The sequence below is a fragment of the Macadamia integrifolia genome, chromosome 9 (assembly GCF_013358625.1).
Source record: "Macadamia integrifolia cultivar HAES 741 chromosome 9, SCU_Mint_v3, whole genome shotgun sequence".
In the NCBI taxonomy this organism is placed as follows: domain Eukaryota; kingdom Viridiplantae; phylum Streptophyta; class Magnoliopsida; order Proteales; family Proteaceae; genus Macadamia; species Macadamia integrifolia.
Window position 1 is genome coordinate 37,396,897 of NC_056565.1, and position 20,960 is coordinate 37,417,856.

The following is a 20,960-nucleotide window of genomic DNA, read 5'->3' on the forward strand; positions in this document are numbered from 1 at the left end:
TGCCCTTAGTGCTTTAAGTGAGTGAAAAGCAGGAAATCTTCAACAAAATTCTCTAAAAAAAAAACATGAGATTCGAACTTGAGAACTCTTGGTGAGCAAGGGAATTTTGCACACCATAGCTCACCAACTACACTAGGTAGTTGTTGTTACCAAAAATGAATCTTCAATCACTTAAGGATGTGGTCCATCGATCCTTATGGCATTTGGAGTATTCCTTGTACCTCTGAGACAATTGCAAACGGGCTGGTTCTGCATCTCGGTTCAGTTCTGATCCATTATTCTTTTTCTGGCCTGAAAAGAATAATCACTTGTACGAGTAACCAAACGAATGCGTACTTTTAATTGGACACGTCCATCTTGCTCAGAATTTTATCATCTTCGCAACCATGAAAAGAAATAGGACCTCTTTACGTGTAAAATTAGAGATATAGCGCCCGATAATCCTTAAGGCCTTGAAAATATAAAACCTGTAAAAAGAGAGTAAAACCCAAGGTAGCTCCATTCTAAATATGTAAAATGCATGTTTTACTACCCTAGATTTCACACATAAATGTGCTCATCAGCTTGTTAGAGACTCTTCTAGAACCTAGATGTGAATCTCGGGTCTCTATTTGACACAATGCTTACCGGTACTCCATGTAGACGGACTACGTTTTCCATATAAAGTTAGGCTAACTTGTCCAAGGGGTAATTGGTCTTGATCGGAATAAAATGAGTAGTCTTCGTAAGACTATCAACTACCACCCAAATTGCATCCATTCCCTTGGGCGTACGGGGTAGGCCTGTGACAAAGTCCATGGTGATCCTGTTCCATTTCCACTCCGGTACAGGGAGTGGCTGAAGAGTGCCATATGGTTGATGTCTTTTTGCCTTGACCTTCTGACACACGAGACATTTTACTACATAAAAGGCAATAGTAGTCTTCATTATTGGCCACCAATAGCTTTGTTCAAGATCCTTATACATCTTTGTACTTCTAGGATGAAGTGAGTATTCGAAACTGTGTGCTTCTTTCACAATCTTATCTTGTATCACCATGTCATCAGGCACACATAATCTGTCCCAAAATAGTAATGCCCTATCATTGGCTATTGTGAAGTCAGGGTTATTCATTGCCTGCTCTTGAATTTTCAGCATGATCCTTTGCAGCTCAGGATGCAATGATTGTTTTGTTATCACCTCTTGTCTAATGGATGGATGTACCTGTAAGGCTGACAAAGATATAATCAACTGCTTAACATCATTTGGTTGATACTCAAGCTCCAATGTTGCTCCCTCATATAGGAGAATTTCATCCATTAGCATTGCCTCTTGTGTAAGCTGTGGATTGACAGCCAAGTATGAAAGTGAAACTGTCTGAACCTTCTGACTTAGAGCGTCAACCACCACATTAGCCTTACTTGGGTGATACTGAATATCACAATTATAATCCTTCATCAGTTCAAGCCACCTTCTCTGCCTCATATTTAAATCTCGTTGGGAGAAGAAGTATTTAAGGCTTTTGTGATCACTATATATTTCATACTTCTCCCCATACAGGTAATGACGCCAGATCTTCAAGGCAAAGATGACTGCTGCTAGTTCTAAATCATGAGTGGGATGGTTCTTCTCATACTCCTTGAATTGCCTGGATGCATATGCTACCACCTTGCTGTGTTACATGAGAACACAACCCAGCCCTACCTTTTTTTATGAAGTAGATTTTTTTATTGGGGTAGAGATCAGGTAGATCTATTCTACCAAAAAAAAGAAATCAGGTAGATCTACATAATCCGAATCCATGGGTTTATTCTATCAAAAAACAGCACTTAATATTTTTTTTGGGGGGGTTGGGGGGAGGTGGGGGTTTAATGGGGATATACGTGCACAAGACTGTCTAAAAGTGAGAACCAGATGTCTTTTTACCAAAAAACACAAAACGAACCAGAGGTCCCGAGCGCCAACTCAACCACGTTTTAAGTACTAACAAAGGCAAATATAATAGGACGAAATTGTCACGATTCACAAATACAGAGTGACCCTTCCTTCTTCAGTCACCCACAAGCCACAACAGGCAACAATACCACCAATACGTCCACCAAATATAAACGCCATTTCCTTTTCTCTTCCCAAGGCATGCAGAAGCAGAACTTCCCCCCACCTCTAAATTCCCCTCGGTGACCCCTTCCCGTCTTCTGCTCCGGTCAAAGGGGTCGTCTCTTCTTCTTCTTCTTCTTCTTCTTCTTCTTCATCTCTGTCCGGAGAGAGAGATAGAGAGAGAAAAAAATACAGAAGATAGAAAAAACCCCAATTCGATCTCCTTCATTTGAACCCAAGAAGCTCTGCAATTGAGAGACACAGAGAGAGAAAAATAAGAAGAGATGTCGGAGACGGCAATATCAGACCCTGAGGGTGTCGATGGAGTTCGCATGACATGGGGCGTATGGCCACGAACAAAGGTGGAAGCGAGCAAATGCGTGATCCCAATCGCAGCGACGATCTCTCCGATCCGACCTCACCCAGACATCCCAACCCTTCCTTACATACCTCTCCGCTGCAAGACGTGTACTTGCATCCTCAACCCATACTGTCGCGTCGACTTCACCGCCAAAATCTGGATCTGCCCTTTCTGCTTCCAACGCAACCATTTCCCTCAGCATTACTCCATGATCTCCGAAACCAATGTCCCTGCTGAACTGTACCCTCAATATACCACCGTAGAATACGCCTTCACACCTTCAGTCCCTGAAGCTGCCTCCCCTGTGTTCCTCTTCGTTCTCGACACCTGTGTAATTAAGGAGGAGCTAGGATTTGCCAAATCTGCGCTGAAGCAGGCTATTGGGTTGTTGCCTGATAATGCCCTAGTTGGTTTCATCTCGTTTGGTACGCAGGTCCAGGTTCATGAGCTTGGCTTCTCGGATCTGACCAAGGTTTATGTCTTCCGTGGCACGAAAGATATCTCTAAGGATCAGGTTTTGGATCAATTGGGCCTCAGCGCTGCTGCGCATAGACCTGCACCTGGGTATCCCAAGGGAGGTCAGCAAGGGTTGATGAATTCGTCTCTTGTTAATCGGTTCTTGCTTCCCGCCTCCGAATGTGAATACGCCCTTAATTCGGTAAGACTAGCTATCTATTGATGGTGGTTTGAGTTAGTTTTCCTACAATTGAGGTTTTGTTTTGGGAATTGAGATATTATGATATTTGGGATTGTGTATATTTTGATCGAGAGCCATATTTTTTGAATGAAAAATTTCAGCTACTTGATGAATTACAAACGGATCAATGGCCGGTGCAACCTGGAAATCGGGCATTGCGTTGCACGGGTGTTGCTCTTAGTGTTGCTGCGGGTCTTCTAGGGGCTTGCTTGCCTGGTACTGGTGCGAGGATTATAGCTTTAGTGGGTGGCCCATGCACTGAAGGCCCTGGCACGGTAAACTTCTTAATTATTATCTGTTTTGTTTTTCTACTTTATTAATCTCCTTAGTTGTTTTGCCCATCCCGTGGAAATACCTCGTTGTTTTAGTTTTCTTATGGTGTTTGAGACAATTCTCGATTTTTTGTTTGACTGGAACCGACTGTAAGGTGGGATTGATTTTTCACCCCTCTACATTCTGCAAATTGCATCTTTCGTGATCTTATGCTGCTAAATCTAAAATATAAATAATGTCAAGAGTGTCACTAAATCTAAATTTAGGCTGTGTATTGATCTTTAAAATGAATTTGGACAGTTACATGTCTTTTGTACTTAAACACCCCCGCCCCTTATATTGATGGTATGCATAAAGAAAGCTATCAATATGGTGTCAATTTCTGTGGTAAACGTTGCTGTACTTGGGGGAGATTGACTGTTAACTGTTAAGTTAGGAATCTAAAAGAAGGAATTCATTAATAACATGTATAGACTAACTTCTGAGAGATGAAGCCAAAGATAATTTTTTCTTGACTTAGGAAGCTAAGATTATTGGGATATGCACACGTTTAGGTTGCTAGAGATAACTAAGGCACCGTTTGACAACGTTCCGTTTTTACTGTTTCTGCATTTTCTTGTTCCCAGAAACGGAGAAGGAACCTAAAAAGACGTTTGATAAAGTTGTTCCATTTCACCCGTTTCTAGAAACATAAATCAAAATTTATACCTATTTACAATTCTAGAAACAACTTTGACGAAACAAGTCTGACTTGTTTCGTCATTTCTAGAAACGAATTTGAGAGAAAAAAAGGCTGTTGTGCTCGATAAATCTCTCAACTATTTAAACCTAAAAAGACGCAATCGAGCCCTCTCTCCCTTTTGGGTATCCGATTATACTATTGAGTTTTTTAGTGGCATTATGTCTACAAAAAACGTTTCGAGAAACAAGTTTATCAAACACCAAAAAATCCGTTTTTGTTTCCGGAAACGTGAAAATCGTCTCTGCTGTTTCTAGACACAGAAACAGCAGAAACATTATCAAACGGTGCCTAAGAAGCAAATGGTTGATTTTGTGGCTTTCTTTCTAGAAGTTTGAGTTGGGAAGAAGGGCCTCTTTCTTTACTTTCATTACCATCTAATGCCAAGAAAGTAGAACTTTCATATTTTGTGTATTGAAACCATTAAAATCCTAATGTCTGGGGAATTAGGGGTGTGGAACAGGATCATTGTGCTAGAAAGAGGACAGTTGAAGTTGTCTTTCCACTTCAACTCAGATAACAACTGATGCAGTACCCAGCCAGTAGAACGAAGAGGAGGAAGACATGCAGTTAGGTTGGTCCAAGTTTGGACCAGTTTTCTGGTTCATTCTGGTCACTTGAAACCTCCAAGTCATGGGGTCTAGGGTTGGATTCTTTTTTCTTTATTTGATTTGTTATTTACGTGTGTGTTGGATTAGGGACTCTATAAGTCTAGCCCTGTTTGAATTATTTATTCAGATATGGGTTTCTTTTTTCAGTTTTGGTCTGGTCTTAGTTATTATTTTATTAGTTGAGTCAGTTTAGGGCTCCCCTAACCGGCTGGTGGTCGATGGAGGTTTTAGAATCAGATTAAGTTTGTTTTTTTCCCCAGCACTATTTAAATATGTAAAGGCTAATAGCCGACCCCACGATTTGACATGAATGAAGCTGAAGCTTTCAGCTCAGTTTGATCTGTCGATTTCAGAGTGTTTTGGCATCTGTGGATTCAGGCGTGTACTTCTGTGGATTCCGTAAATGAAATCAGGTGGATTCCTGGTTCTATTTCTCCCTTTTATCTCTCCTCTCTTCCTTTGAAATCAGGTCAGTTCTTCCTATTTACTTCAACTGTGATTTCTTTATCTGTTAAAAATTTTCAGTTCTAATTCTTATGTTATTTTTAGTTTCAGTTAACCATGGATCAGTCCCTGCTGTTTCATGCTATTGAAATGCTTAATGAGTTGCTAGTTCAGATTCTGCTTGATGGATTATGATTATGATTTCTAGAATCTAATTGCCATCCATTGCGAATTCCTCACACTGGTGTCTATGATGCAGATTCTTCACCAAACTAGGCTTGTTTTATTAGGAATAAGCCTAGGGTTGGGTTCCATACATGTTGGGCCTTTGATCCCAAGTGACAATTGTTTTGGAATGTAGTGGGCCACTTTTATGGGTCTAAAAGAGGGGCTCTAAGGCTGAGTACGTGATTATCAGTTAGTTTTCTTTTTTCATTAGTTTCCTTTTAAGTTGGGTTTAATTTAAGTTATATTGATTTCTTAGGAGTCAAGTTATTAGATGAGACAAGTCATTAATAGTTAGTTTCCTTTTTCAACTAGTTTCTAATTTCAGTTTTTAGTAACTATTGTATTAGGAGAATATTTGGTTTCCATTTTTGAGGAACCTTCTATTTTGTAATTCTCTCCCCCTTCAACATTATAAATAAAGAGGAAGAGGCTCCTAAAAAAACGAGATGATTTTGATAAAAAAAAATTAATGGCTGTTGCTATTGTCTTCTTCATGAAGAGTTGTCTTGTGTTTGATCAAGGCTGTGATGGAATTGGTGTTTGATCCAATTGACTCTCTGCGGTGTGAAGCTCGAGAGGTCCTCTTCTACTTTTCTTTCTTCTTCTTCTTTGCTGTTCAAGGTGTTACAGATCTGTCATAAGTAAACAGGTATTTAAATCACTTCTCTCAATTCTGTCCAGAGATAAAGAAGGTTCTGTGAGAATTTTTCAGATTCTGCCCAATAGGGTAATTCTGTCCCTTTCTGTTCCTGTGAATGGTATTCTGGTTATGCTCTGTTAAGGACTTATTTCTGTGCTCGAGTTCATCCTATTTTCTGGTTTATAATCTGAATTAATAGAGGACAACTTTGGGGTTCGAATTCTGATTGCAGAGAATTATTTCTTCATTAATTCTGATCTGTGGAATTATTGTCCCACATTGGGTGATATTGGTTGTTCTTTGATTGAAAGTTCCTGCAGATTGAGACTTGGTTAGACCCCTACCCTAGTCTACATTAGTCTATTGACCAAATCAGTTCGTGATTAGCTGTTTTGAGCCATCAAAGTCCAACTATCGAATTCTCAAACTTGTCTGGATTTTATCTCCTAGTGCTAGTCTACTCGCTTTTAAATTTTATTGACATATTCTTCCTACTAAACAGTCCACTCGACCAGAAATTTAGGCCACATGATGTGGGAAACCTGGGTTACAAAACCTGATTCCAGTTCACTATGGGCCCACCCAAATACTACAACACTAAAATAATTGAGTGGATGGAAAATCTGTAATTAACGGGAGTTCAAGCTAAGAAAGAAAATGAATAATATATGGGTAATACTGTAATAGTGAAGTTCTATAGAAGGGGCAAACTTGCAATGAAATATAACATTAGAGATATAGTGGAATAAATGACAAGTGAGGGTTAAATCTGTTAAAACAGAATAAAAAAGGGATTTAAAGAACAACCGTGGGTTGTCTTCAACCTCAAGATGTCTCAGCTATTTACGAAACTAGAGATTCCAGTGGAAATCTCTGCTGGTTTTGAAGGATACAACTCACTAACCTTTGATCCTTTCAATCTGAAGTCTCAAGCTTTGGTTTGCAGCATCTAGGGCTCTTAGAAACACTAAAATAACATATCCAATATTGGAGTATTGTGATGATAATCAATGTTTGAAACATGTATGAGCAGTGGTTCACAAAGAGGTTTGAATCAGGCTGTGAAACTCACAGCAGGAAGGCCGAATAGGGAAGGGGAACCTACAGTTTGAATCGCCCAGAAAAGGGGTTCCTTCGACCCTATTCTCAAGAAGAAAAGAAAGGGGGAGAGATAACAAAGGCCAAGGAGAGGGCCTGTTGTTACTTCCTGGAGAAGAATAAAAGAAGAAGAAGAAGTAAAGGGAGAGAGAAAGGAGGTATCACATGGAAGGAGAAAGGGGGGGGGGGAATCACACGCACAGCCACCCAACTTCAAGCAAACACAATCACAAATTCATTCTTTTCAACCAAATCCCAATCGTTGGGTACATACAAATTTATAAAGGGAAACAACTCCTAATCTAGAACTGAAATTAAACTTGACTCTAACTTGGACCCATAAGATTTAAATAAAATTCTAAATTGACTTTATCACTAATTAAACTGTTAAAACTAAGATGAATATTACAAGATAAATCCAAATAATAAAATAAAATAAATATCTTATTGGTCCCAAGAACCAATTGGACCCGGTTCATTGCCATCTGGATTCCCAAATGGGTTCGAGTCGACCCAGGGAAATGCTCCTGCATTACCATGTTTGGTAACATTCTATTCTGAGGAAGTGTTTTGACTTAGAAGCAAGGATTAAAGTATTGGAATCGCTATATCGGTCAGTCAAAATTAAGATACATATCGGAGGGTATCGTGTCGTATCGGAGATACGCTAAGATACGATAAAGATACCTACATAAATGGATAGGAAACACTTTTTTAAACACTTTTGCATAAAAAATTTGTTAAAAAAAAAAACTATTGATAACGTGTATTATGCAAAACAATAAATTGAGGGTATCGCACTAAGAATTCAAGGTTTGTAGTTGTCCCATAAATGTAAAATCTTTATTCCCAACCTTGATTTTCACTTTAGTTTGAGAAAAATATGGCTGATATCAATTTTGGAACAAAAACCCCTCAAAAAATCATGTTTTTTCTGAAAAATTACCCATTTTGGCTATTATATGACCATAGCGCACTGTATCGGTACGTACCGATACTCACCGATACGTATCGATACTCATCGATACGTATCAATTGATACATACCGATACTCACCGATATGTATCGATACATACCAAAACGTACATTTCACCTCGCTTTTATATTTTCCATAGAGTACTAGTGTGCATCGTATCGTATCAGTGTGTATTGGTGCATATTGGTATATATTATAGGATATATATCGATACGAAAGGATTTTAAAAATTTCATGTATCGTATTGGTGTGTATCGTATCGGTTGGCTAAATTTAAGATACGTATCGGAGGGTATCGTATCGGTATCGGAGATACTTTAAACCATGCTTAGAAGTATGGGGGGGTTTTTTTTTTTTTTGGGAAGTACTTCTGCGGGAGTGAAACACGTTTGGTAACAGGGTGTAAAAAGTATTTCTGAATCAGAAAAGAAAGACACATTTGGAATGTACTTTAAGAGAAGCATTTCTGGCACTTCGACAACACCCAATTTCAATATTGAATGAATGATACATTGGGTTTTAAGTAGGATTTTTAAATAAAAATTACTGTTACACCAACTATATACTGACCATGTGGCATCATTAAACTATACTTGCGGGTGCTGCTATCAATGTGCCCTTTTCTTACCTCTCTGAACCTTGATGATTCCTTGGTGCCAAAGAAGGCTTGCATGTACAAGATGATGGAGCCAAGTTGCTGTTTTGGCCACTGAGTCTAATTTAATTATTTTCTTTCTTTCAAAAAGCTAAAAGAAAGGGCAAATTACTACATAGGGAGACCAAACAAGGGTGACGAGTAGGAACATGAACACCAAATTATCACCTTGTAAAATGGAGTTTTTTGCAAGATAGGACAGGAACAGATCAACCATGAAAAAGTGCAGAAGACAGAAAAACCATGAAATAGACGGGACTTGATCTTAGAGGTACTATGAAGTGGAGCAAAAGGGATCCCATAGACAACCATTTTCCTCACCTCATCAAGCTCGCTATCTATCGCATTTTGATCGGATGGTACTCCAGGATCGCCTAATCGCATGTGGGAACAAAATCAATCCTAATGAAGAAAAGAAAATCTTCCAGAAGAAACATGAAGAAAGAACTGATTTTGTTCATGGATATCTCTTTAAAATTCCTACAAGAGGAGCTATAAGGGTTCTTTGTGTAGGAGAGATGGATGGAGACTCTGTTAAGTCACAGATCTGTTAAAACCTATATGATCGAACAGAAAAGAAGAAATTTTCATTAAAAAAAAGAAAAGGAAATGCAAGGTAAGGAGGAGCAACTGAATTACAGCTAGGGTTCTGAATATACCAGAGACCATAGAAGCAAGACAGATATTGACCGAGTGATGGTTACAATTTCTTTCTATCCACGCTTAAGAAGAAGAGAGAACAGAGAGATTGGAGAAAGGAAGGGAGATTGATAGTGGTCTTTGTAGTCAGAGATGAAGCCCTTTGAATAGTTGATTTTGTTCCTTGTGTTTTGTTCCCAGAATAAAGAAGCATCTTTTTTGGGGGGGTTCCATATGCCCGGTTCACTTCGGGAGAACAGGAAAACGATCTGGACTTACCAAACTCTTTTCCACTGTCTTTTTATTCCAGCAGAAAAAAAAGAAAAAAAAAACACTGGAAATACTTTTTCAGAGTGTTACAAAACGCAGTGTTAGCCACAGGAGACCTGTCTTTCATCTCTTATAATTTTCTGTATTACAAAACGCAGTGTTAGCCACATCAGACCTGTCTTTCATCTCTTATAATATTTCTATGTTTGCTAGTTGGTTTGTTACTCCCTGCAATTCTGGCTTTTCTTGAGGTTTCTTAATCCTAATCCCCTTAGGTGCCTATAAACCCCTTCAACAGGTCTCCAATGCCTTGTGAGGAGTCTCATCTCCTCATAAGGTATCAGGAAACTGGAGTCTTTCAGAGTTGAAGTTTTTGTTTGGATCTTTAGCTCTTGGAGAATTACTAACAGCAGATAATTCAATGAAAAGAGGGAATGGTTTTTCTTTCCCAGATTGGTAGGCAGTAGGCCTGATAATTCATGACCTCTTAATTTTGAGGTTTTGGACCTTGCCAACTGGGCCTACCCCTTTGGATTCAGTTGGGAATGATTTCATGTCATGCTGTGGGAGGGAGATGTTCTTTGTACTTTTTTGCATATTTGTCGTACATTGGATTAGATACAATACAATATGATGCAAATGGTCGTGCAATGCCCATGACCAATTTATAAGATTTGTTCCCTTTTTGTGCTTATTAAAAAAAAAGAATTTATTTTAACTGGTGTGGTAAATTGGTAATGGATTGCTAGTTGTTATTAAATTTATACAGGATGAGCTGCTTTTCATTTAACGGTATATGTGCTAGTATAGTCCTTCTAAATCTCCATAATGAAACAATTTACACCGCAATATAGAAATGTTAATGTGGGCCATTTCTGCCCTGTTTCATGCTGCTAAATCTTCTTTGAAAATTGAAATTGGGGTTCTACTTATTTTATGTTAGCTTTGCTTCATAATTATGTGAGATTTTGTTTGTTTATTTGTATAAGATATTCTGGATATTGATGGATTGAATAATTTACAGATTGTGTCAAAAGATCTGTCAGAGCCGGTACGTTCGCATAAAGATCTTGACAAGGATGCAGCACCACATTTTCATAAAGCTGTGAAATTTTATGAGAATCTTGCCAAGCAACTTGTTAGCCAGGGACATGTCTTGGATCTTTTTGCTTCTGCACTTGATCAGGTTAAGAGTGGTTTCATCTTTAATTTGAGTTTTTCCTTGTTCTTGTCATATTTAGTTATGGCTGCATGCATACTTTCCTAAACAGGATTTCTATCTGAGCTTTCTACTTTTGATGCATTTAAGTGGAAAAAATACACACAACCTCGTAATATTAAATGATCCCTATGTGCTATCCCAACTTGATTTCCAGACATTTAAAAAGTTCTTTATTTGTATTACGTTTTTTTGTATTCACTCTTCATTTTTTTTCTCTTCTCTCCCGGTCAATATATTGGGAAGAGGTCAAATGTGAAAATAAATAAATAAATAGATAAATATAAAATTCCAAATTGATGAAAGAGGCCGCATGAAATTGCATCTGCTACATTAGTTATAGCCATGCTAGTTGGATGGTTGTAGAAACGATGAGCTCATGGTCTGTTCTCCTTTCACAGTATATTTTTGATGAGCAATCATTTCCGAAAAGGAAGCTTGTAAATACCACCTAGTAATCATGCTTTGCCCTTAATGATACAAAACTTTTCAGGTTGGGGTTGCAGAGATGAAAGTAGTCATTGAAAAGTCAGGTGGCCTTGTTGTTCTGGCTGAAAGTTTTGGCCATCCTGTGTTTAAAGACTCTTTCAGACGTGTATTCGAGGATGGTGAACAGTCTCTTGGCCTTTGCTTCAAGTGAGTTCCCTACAGTTTCCTTGCTCTAACCTGGTATAGCATGATGCAGTTGTGTTATCGTGTATTCGTATCCATTTGATGTAAATTGTGCGAGTGGATTGATATAATTGGTAATATTGAATGTAGTTTGTCATGGACATGTTCACCATGTGACAGCAGCAGGTCCTAGCATTTTCTTTCTGTGTCCCTCATGATTGTCTTCATCTTAACAAGGGATTCTTTTGGGTGCTGTGGGGGTAGCAAAAGAATATATGCTTGGATCTCTCTCTCTCTGGGTGGGTGGGTGGGTGGGGTGCATGGGTGCATTAGGTTCGTTTATCTCCTAGAATATTTACAAAATTTACATATTTGGGTGCATACTGTTCGTAGCAGTTTATTACTTGGAAGGCTAATTTAACTTGCTTTTGACATGTAAGGAACTAAGGATGTGCTCCGACGCATGTTTTAATATATAATTTGGGATAAACACTAATATTTGGTGGCATCACTAATGCCATGTTTGTTAATTTTGTTGAGTCTGCTCAGATGTGCAAATACTTTGGTTGATGTGCATTATTATGACTGAATAGTTTTTCATTATGGTCCTCATTATATACTACTTTTATTACAGTGGGACTCTTGAGATCAACTGTTCAAAGGAGATCAAAATTCAGGGAATCATTGGTCCATGTTCTTCTTTGGAGAAGGTTGCCCATTTACCCAATCAGATGTGATCTTTCTTTGAATTTTGCATACACAGCAGCTAATTCTTAAACAATAATCTATCAACACTTTCCAATTTTATTGAATAGGATTTTATACTGACTATAAATTGTAATTCTATTTTAAATATTGCAGAAAGGACCTTCTTGTGCAGATACAGTTATTGGGCAAGGGAACACAACAGCATGGAAGATGTGTGGTCTTGATAAGAGGACTTGCTTGACAGTCTTCTTTGACATCTCACCCAGTGATCGGTCAAATCCACAGGGAGCTTTAAATCCACAGTTGTACTTGCAATTTTTGACAAAGTATGCTTCTGCATTTCATCAAGCGTCTTCTTTCATGTATTAGTCAATTTTAGTTAATATTGCAACTTTATTGCTTATGATGTTGACTGCTTTGTATGGTCTTTTATTTGTTTTTTACTGTAGTTATCAGAATCCTGAGGGACAAATGAGGCTTCGAGTAATGACTGTTACAAGGAGATGGGTGGATAGTGCCTCTAATGCAGAGGTTAGATGCATGAAATTCAGTCATTGTTTTCTTAGAGTAGTACATTGAGAACCTTTTCATGCATTGGGACTCTGAAGTCCTTGCCTTGTGCACTGCAAATTTTCTGCAAATGAGGCTTCTTATTGGGTCATATTCTTTTACCACAGTAATCCACTGTTGCATTTGTTAATAAAGAGAAATTTAAGGTGAACCAGTCAAGATCCAAGGGCTTTTTATAATCCAAATAGCACAAAGGCTGTCAGCTTGGATAGGATTTCCTACGAACTCGAGTGTTATCATTGAAATTGCAAGTTTCTTTCATGGTTGATTTAACTCTTTCTGACTATTGTGTTGATATTCTCTCTCAATTTTGCTTCATGACATATCATATTGTTAATGTTTCCATTTGCAGGAATTGGTAGAAGGGTTTGACCAGGAGACTGCTGCTGTTGTAATGGCAAGATTAACTTCGTTAAAAATGGAGATGGAGGTATTTTTGAATTTTTCATAGATTGTTCTGTTGAGGCAACGGGTTGGTGGGGTTTATGACTAGTTTTGCTTATTCTTGTCATCTAATTGAGTTGCTTGTTTATTTTTATGTGTATTAGTTTAATTAACTGAAATGCTGTTCCTTTCAAACATTAAGATCATGTAATTATTGTGTTCTTTGTACTTTTCTTTATTTAAGCTGGAACTATGGAGGAATTTTTTCCTTTTGGAATCAATAATTCCATGGAGTGGAACAGATGAAGCCTGTCTGCCATTTAAAAGTGCATTCAGTAGTCTCACATTATTTCTTTTTCATCGTATCAAATTTTCTCTATGACTTCTTTAAGTGACAAGAGCTTTTCTGATTGAGTGAATGTAAGTGTTACTTATTCCTAGATGTATTATACTTTCATACTTGCAGGAAGAGTTTGATGCTACAAGATGGCTGGATCGGTCCCTCATCCGTCTGTGTTCCAGATTTGGTGACTATCGGAAGGATGATCCTTCTTCTTTCACATTAAATCCTAATTTCTCACTATTTCCACAGTTTATATTTAATCTCCGGCGATCACAGTTTGTTCAGGTAAGCTGTGGAGCTGTATTTATGACTGGAAGCTTCTTTTTCCTATTTTCCTTATATTTATTTATATACTTACCTGGTTTTGCAGGTTTTTAACAATAGTCCAGATGAGACTGCCTACTTCCGCATGTTATTAAACAGGGAGCATATCCACAACTCTGTGGTCATGATACAACCATCACTAATTTCATATTCATTTAGTTCACCTCCGGCACCAGCATTGTTGGATGTTGCTTCAATTGCTGCCGATCGTACCCTCTTGTTGGATGCATATTTCAGTGTAGTTATATTCCATGGAATGACAATAGCTCAGTGGCGTAATGTGGGTTACCAAAATCAGCCAGAACATCAGGTATGCACTTATAACCCTCATGCAGGGAGATGAGAGTTTGCTGAGGCTGATCCATGTTAGCTGCTACTATTGGTTGATCCAAGCTGACTTTAGGTAAATGTCAGCTGAGGATTGGCAGATACTGGTTGATCTGGATTGGAATTTGTCAGGACCATTCCAATACTTAGTATTGATCCCTTGTTCCTTTTTCTCATGGTGGTCTAAATTCGGACCTAGACTTCAGCTTGTTAAGTCAAAAGTGGAGACGGTTGACCTATTCTTTCTATTATTTTGTGGTGGGACTTGGCTCCATACCTTATAGTTATCTTTTGATTTTGAGCATGCGCTTGTTCATCTTGATGTGTTTCTAAGCTTTTCCTTTTTCTGGCCTTCCTCAGGCCTTTGCGACACTATTGCAAGCACCACATGATGATGCTCAAATGATAATCCGAGATCGGTTTCCTATCCCAAGATTGGTGGTCTGTGATCAACATGGCTCCCAGGTCAGTTTTCAATCTTCATTCTTGTTTACCTCCTGAAATAATTCCTACTTATTAGGCTGCAAAAGATATCCAAATTAAACTTCTTGTACTTGAGGAGTGTGTGTTAAACTCTCTCTGGTTCATCATTTTCTTTAGATTGGTAAAATCTAACAATTGAAGGAATTCAGGTTATCAACTTGTTATTGAAAGTTTGAAACTCATATGAGTTGATTCAGCAATTGTGTTTTTGGTTTGCTTAAGCAGCCGCTGACTTTCTGTAGCCCAGTAATAATCAAGACTATTCCTTGTGTCTCAACATGTTCATAAGTGCATTCATTAGTCTTGGCTTTACCTTATTTCAACATCTGCCCTGGAACATGAAATAGTTCTGTAGCTCTATGGCCAAGTTGGTGAGAGTTGGTACTTTGGGTTTTAAGACCAACTTGTCAATTGGAGTTAAACTGGATGAGGAAAATGTTTAATATGAAAAAGGAGAATAGGAACGTATCTGAGGAGAAGAAAAGGAGAAGAAAAATGGTTTGACTTACCAGATTTTTTTTCTGTTTGTTCACTGTTGATAGCGTTGAAAACTGTAAGATTTGGATTCCCCATTATTTGTTCGTACCTTCATATATTACATCAAAGGCAACAAAGTAATTTAAACCACCATAAACATTGTCTAACTATAGGAGGTGCAATGTAGTATTGCATGGGAGTGTTTATGTCCACAGTATATCATCATTGGCAGCATTTTCAAAGAATTGGTCTACTCTTGTCATCTATTTCACAATTATTATTTGACTTAAAAGGGGTTGGGTTCAAGGTCCATAGACCTGGAAATCTGATGGTGCTTCAAGTTGAAATGTCTACTAAAGTTTCCAAACATTGCATCTAGTGATTTAAATTAGAATCCATGCTATTCCATGCTTTCTATGTTTTGGTGGGTGGCATCAAGATTTTGTGCTGATCTCTAATCCTTATGGAACCATGCTGCAGGCAAGATTCCTTCTGGCTAGATTGAATCCCTCAGCTACTTATAACTCTACCCATGAGGTAGCTGCTGGGTCAGATGTGATCTTCACGGATGATGTTAGCCTGCAAGTGTTCTTTGAGCATCTACAGAGGTTGGCAGTGCAATCTTGAGAGCAAAACGGTGCCAGGGAATTGACAGTTGTTCAGTTTCTTGATGCGGACGAATTTGATGAACTTGAGATGTCATTCCATGCTCCTACAACGCTCCCATTTCTCTATTTTTTTTTTTCCTTTCTCCTCTTGTTCTTGAAATGAGAGGCCAGGCCAACATTCTTGGAAATAAGGATCACATATCATTATTTTGGCTTGAGAGATTTTGGCTTCCTTGGAAGAATAAAACCACTGCAAGGCGGGTTTCATCTTTTCAAGGGAAAGGAAGGAAAATCTGGTGTAGTACAAGCAAAGTCAGTCAGATAGGTTGAAATCAAGTTGATTGCGTATTTTTCTTCTCACATTTTGTAAGTCAGCCAAGGCAGAAATATACCTCTTTTTTGTATCTGGATTTTAGTTTTACAAACAGAAATATTCTGGTTTTTTGTTCTGCTTCCCCCCTTTCACACCATCGTCAATACAACTTATTTTTCTCTTAATAGCATTTGACATTTATCTTTTATAACTAGCACTCTTCTAAGAAAGAAAGTTGTCAAGCTAGCAACACTACAAGTAAGCTTAAAGCTAGTTGTGCAGTCATTTAGCTAGCAACGGTTTGAGAAAGCACGTGAGGCTCAAGGCTCAAGGCTCAAGGCTCGGGAAGAGAGAGAGTTGTTCAGCAGATGGCAAGCTCAAAATCTGTTCAAAGCTTAAATAACACCCATCTCATTCATCCAAAAAATGACCCATCTCAGTCTACGAAAAACTGTAAAATACCCAACCCAGAACCTAATGACTTTTTTCTTATTACTAATTTCAAGCCTCAGATCAATCTGTACCCATTATCTACACAGAATTCCTTACCCTTGATGAATCAGCCAAGATTGAAAAAATTACAAGTTTTTAAGACTTTTTGATGAGATTACGAAGGTGTAGTCTGGTTCTAAGTATCCTACATCCAACTTGTATTTCCATAGGGTGGTGCTTATTTTTACGAATTTAAATGATAGATTTTTTATGGGGGTGATTGTATGTTGGAGATGGTATATGCCATCAGAAAAAAGTAAAAAAAAAAAAAAAAAAAAATTAGGGGGAAATATTCATTCGTTTTATCAATTGTGATTGTTTTTATTCCTAATATTTGGAAATTATTGAGTGGGCATAGAAAGGGATCCATAGTGGTGATAGCTTACTAATTAATGAGGTCGTTGACAACTTTATGGAGAATACAAAAGAATGTTAAAGGACAAAGTCTTCATCTTTGACTTGTGCTGCTGAAGAGGGTTCAGACCCATTCTTTAATTGTAATTGGGAAAAAAAGAAGCAGCCTAGCACCAATGTCAAGTTTGAATTGGAACAGTATCTTTAAGAGTTAAGAACACTGTGGGCCCAGGAATATGATATACTAGCATATTGGAAGGGATGTGAGACCCAATCTGATTTGTCCCCTTAGCCTGTGATATATTGGTGATTTCTGTGTTCATAGTTGCATCTGTATCAGCATGCAATGCTAGAGATATGATCATTAATAAATACTGAAGTAAATAGCTCGTAAATTTTGAGGCTTTGGTATGCTTGCTTGATTGAATTAATAATCCCTTTTGATGTGTAAAAACCATGATCTATTAATATAGTGGGATGTAAGTGTCATATATCCATCATATCAACCGTCCGTAAAACCCTCATAACAAAACTTTTGACTGCCTTTTTAATAGTATTCGTTTGCTTCTTAAATACTTTTTGAATATCACTCAAACCGTGTTTCTTTTAACCAAGGTGTAATTAGGATGCACATAAAACATCTAACTTCCTAAAATTTTATAGGGAAGTAGTTCTCTATCCAGTAGTAGGGCCTATGCCAATACTCCATGTGTGTGTCTCTCTCTCTCATTTACAAACTAAGGGGCATAATTGTCTTACAGAAGGTGGAGAGAGATAACATATGGGAGCGTTAGTATAGGCCAAGCTCCCAGACATTTTTGCCTTCATTTTTTACAATTAGAGTTAAAACTATCCCGTGAACAACTTATAGGTCAATCCTCATATTCCTCAAAGTTGACTTCCCACCATTGATCGTTTCATATGATTCTTCCAATAAAGGGCCTCACTTTGTGTAGGGTTAACTATGAATGACGCTTCGTGCATGCTGGGATCGATTTTATCCTATTATGTATAGCCCACATGATCAATGACTTACCTATTATGCCATTATTTGTTTTGGTTCCATCCCAGTACCTTGGATTCTAACAGATGTTTCTTATTCCATTATAGTTTGGTTAATTGGGAAATAAGGAGTTTTATATTATATTATTTTTCTTAATGGGAGAAAAACATTTTAGTGATTATAAATAGAGGACTATAGATCCTTTCTCTATCCCGTATTTTATCCATATAGCCACATTGCTAAGGTGCACTGAAGAGGCTAACAAAAATCTCTCAATGATGAACAGTATGCGCTTCTTCACATTGTCTACGTTGTTACATCTGTGATTCGAGTAGTTTGAGGAAGATGCAGACCATAGTCAGTAATGGAGCCTAGTGATTCAACTTTAAAGAGAAAGATGAACAGGAAGAGCTTCAGCGGGAGTCTAGGGTTTCAATCAATCGCTGCACAGAGACTAATGGAGCATAGGGATTCAACTTTAAAGAGGAAGATCAGTTGCAGAGAGAGGAATCGGGTTTTGAACTCCTCTTCCTCGATTCTTACTTCTTAAAAGGTGAAAAGTGATATTAAACATGCGTGGGGTGGTTTGGGTATTAGAAAAAATAGATTCATGGCTTAACAACCATTTCTCATGGAGAGGGATGATAGATAGAATCTCTCATATTAGGGGGAGGAGGGTGATATTTTTGAAAATGTCTGGAGGAACATGATATTTCACCAAAGTGAGGGCAGTGATGTTTCCTCTTAAATGTAAAGGGCACCCATGACCCAATATGTGGATCTTACTCGGTTGATATAATTAATCAAATTTACTTGGTGAAATATTTTACATTATTTGTATATGTTTGGATATAATTTATGATAATTATTTTTAGACTTATTTATGGGCCTAATGACATGTTTAGGGCGTGTTTGGTTCGATTATTCTGTTGGTACATGTTTTGATTCTGGGCGTAATTCTTTTGAAACGGAACAATTTTCCTGATAGAATAACTATTTATTTACCCTTAGTCTGTTGGTTGATTTTGAGTGGAAAATTATTTGGTTACCCTTTGAATATGTCTTTTGATTTTTCCTGGATAACTGTTTGGTTTGCCCAAGTTTGTCAGTTTTGTTTTTTTAGAATTTGTACCAAAAAAATAAATAAATGGTTTATGATGATGAACTTTTTTATCTACAAGATTTAAACTATTTTAGAGATGATCATTTTTAAAGTTTTTAATCAATAATTTGAAACCCATTAGAATGAATGATGGTTTATAATGAGTCACTATGTGGTTTGAGAAAATTATATCCCTAAATATCAATTTCCCATTGTAACTATAATTGAAGTTCATAAGTGGGTTTTTACCAAAAAAAAAAGGTTCATAAGTGAGTTTTTAATTTATTAAATAACAATGACATCTCCTGAAATAGAAGTGTAGGTAATTAAATAGCTTTAAGTCATTTGGTTGAATAAGTTCATTTTTTTTCATATAGGTAAATATGGATAGCTTATTAAACACATACTTATAAAATATATAGAACCAAAGTTTCATTTCATTGATAGTAAGGAATCATATAGTTCTTAAAAAACTAAAACATATAATAGTTTATCCACTCAATTATATAAAAATCACTAGTAGTATAGCTATTACAATATGACCCATCACATTTAGAGTATTCTTCATATTATGGATCTCTTCAGTAAGATTTTTTGGCCCTCCCTTCATCTGTTCCATTTGCACATTTCTTTCATCTATTATTGTTGAAGTAGTATCTCTGGTTCCAGTGAACCTATTTGGTGCATCTAAGGGTTGACATCAAGAGAAGAAGTCACAACCTCCTTTTGGAAATTTCGGGCAATAGTAATATAATTTGTTCATATTCCGGATAGAATTAGAAATTCTAACTGCAGTCCTTTCTAACAGCCACATCTTAAGTTCCTATACATTAGTGGAACTTGAGAGTTGTTGATTGCACTAGCACTGCTCGATGACATACTTTATCCATAAAATATACAATAAAATCAACTACCTAATAATTTGGAGCAACATCTTTGGTTGTCGAACAAAAATGATTCAAAATTGGGGGAATTGATAGAAGAGAGCGTTTGACCTATTTCCAAAAGTGAATCAGCTTTAAATAAATGAATAGACAGCCAAGATATAGGCATGCCATATATGAGTGGTTTCTATCATATTCAAACTCCTTGGTTTTAAATATAGCTAATAGTTACTAAAAATGGGTTCAAATTAAACAACATGCATAAGATATTTTTAGCTACTTTCTAGTCTGAAGAAAATGAGAGGCAAAACATTTTCTTATTTGTTTTCCTTATCTCCTTCTCTTCTCAACTTCTTTCTCTTTGCTTCCTTGATTAAATTTGTCCTCTTACTAATGTTTTTTTTTTCCCATCTCTTATCCTCACCATCTCTGGTTTTCGTTTGTTAGAAAACCTATTTTGGATTGAATTCATTGCACACAAGTTTAAGTTTTCAAGAAACTTGTTTTTTCTTCTCCTTTATATGTTGTAGGTTACCTCTTAAATTTGAAGATCAGAAAATATTAGTATCTTTCATTTGGGTTTTTCAGTTTTCTGATTCTGATTTAAAATTTCTTACTTACCAATAAAATTGTTGATTTTTTCTTTAATTTCTTGTAGTTCTCTTTGATTCAACTTTTTTTTTGTGGGAAAATTGAGACTATAGAGAGTTGAATCCATGGGGTTAAAGCCATTTATAACTCAAAGAATTCGGCTTTATCATTTACATTTGTATGATATTATTGTTTTGCATATAGAGAAAGTCAAAGAATCATACAAGACTACCTCTATATGACCAAACAATTTTTTATATTCAAAATATTTTATATTTGCAACCAAACGAATTTTTTTATTCAGAATCGTGAATCCACATAAAGATATTTGGTATTTGAATAATCCCATTAAGAAATACTGATATATTTGTCCATGCTATGGTACATAGATAATTATCCAGTGGGGTCTACCAATACTATTAAAGTAGGACCCCACAAATTACTATTTACATAGATTGT

The 20,960-nt window shown here is 37.0% G+C and overlaps 1 protein-coding gene across 1 annotated transcript; it reads left to right on the plus strand.

Annotated features, from left to right (window-relative positions):
• Nucleotides 1-2,004: 2,004 nt before the first annotated feature.
• On the plus strand, nucleotides 2,005-16,260 carry LOC122089306 (protein transport protein SEC23-like). The gene is made up of 12 exons (XM_042658917.1): nucleotides 2,005-3,095; nucleotides 3,236-3,409; nucleotides 10,732-10,893; nucleotides 11,420-11,562; nucleotides 12,173-12,248; nucleotides 12,400-12,572; nucleotides 12,696-12,777; nucleotides 13,169-13,246; nucleotides 13,667-13,828; nucleotides 13,914-14,177; nucleotides 14,555-14,659; nucleotides 15,635-16,260. The coding sequence occupies exons 1-12, from the start codon at nucleotides 2,361-2,363 to the stop codon at nucleotides 15,779-15,781; spliced, it is 2,301 nt and encodes a 766-aa protein (XP_042514851.1). The 5' UTR covers nucleotides 2,005-2,360; the 3' UTR covers nucleotides 15,782-16,260.
• The last annotated feature ends 4,700 nt before the right edge of the window (nucleotides 16,261-20,960 follow it).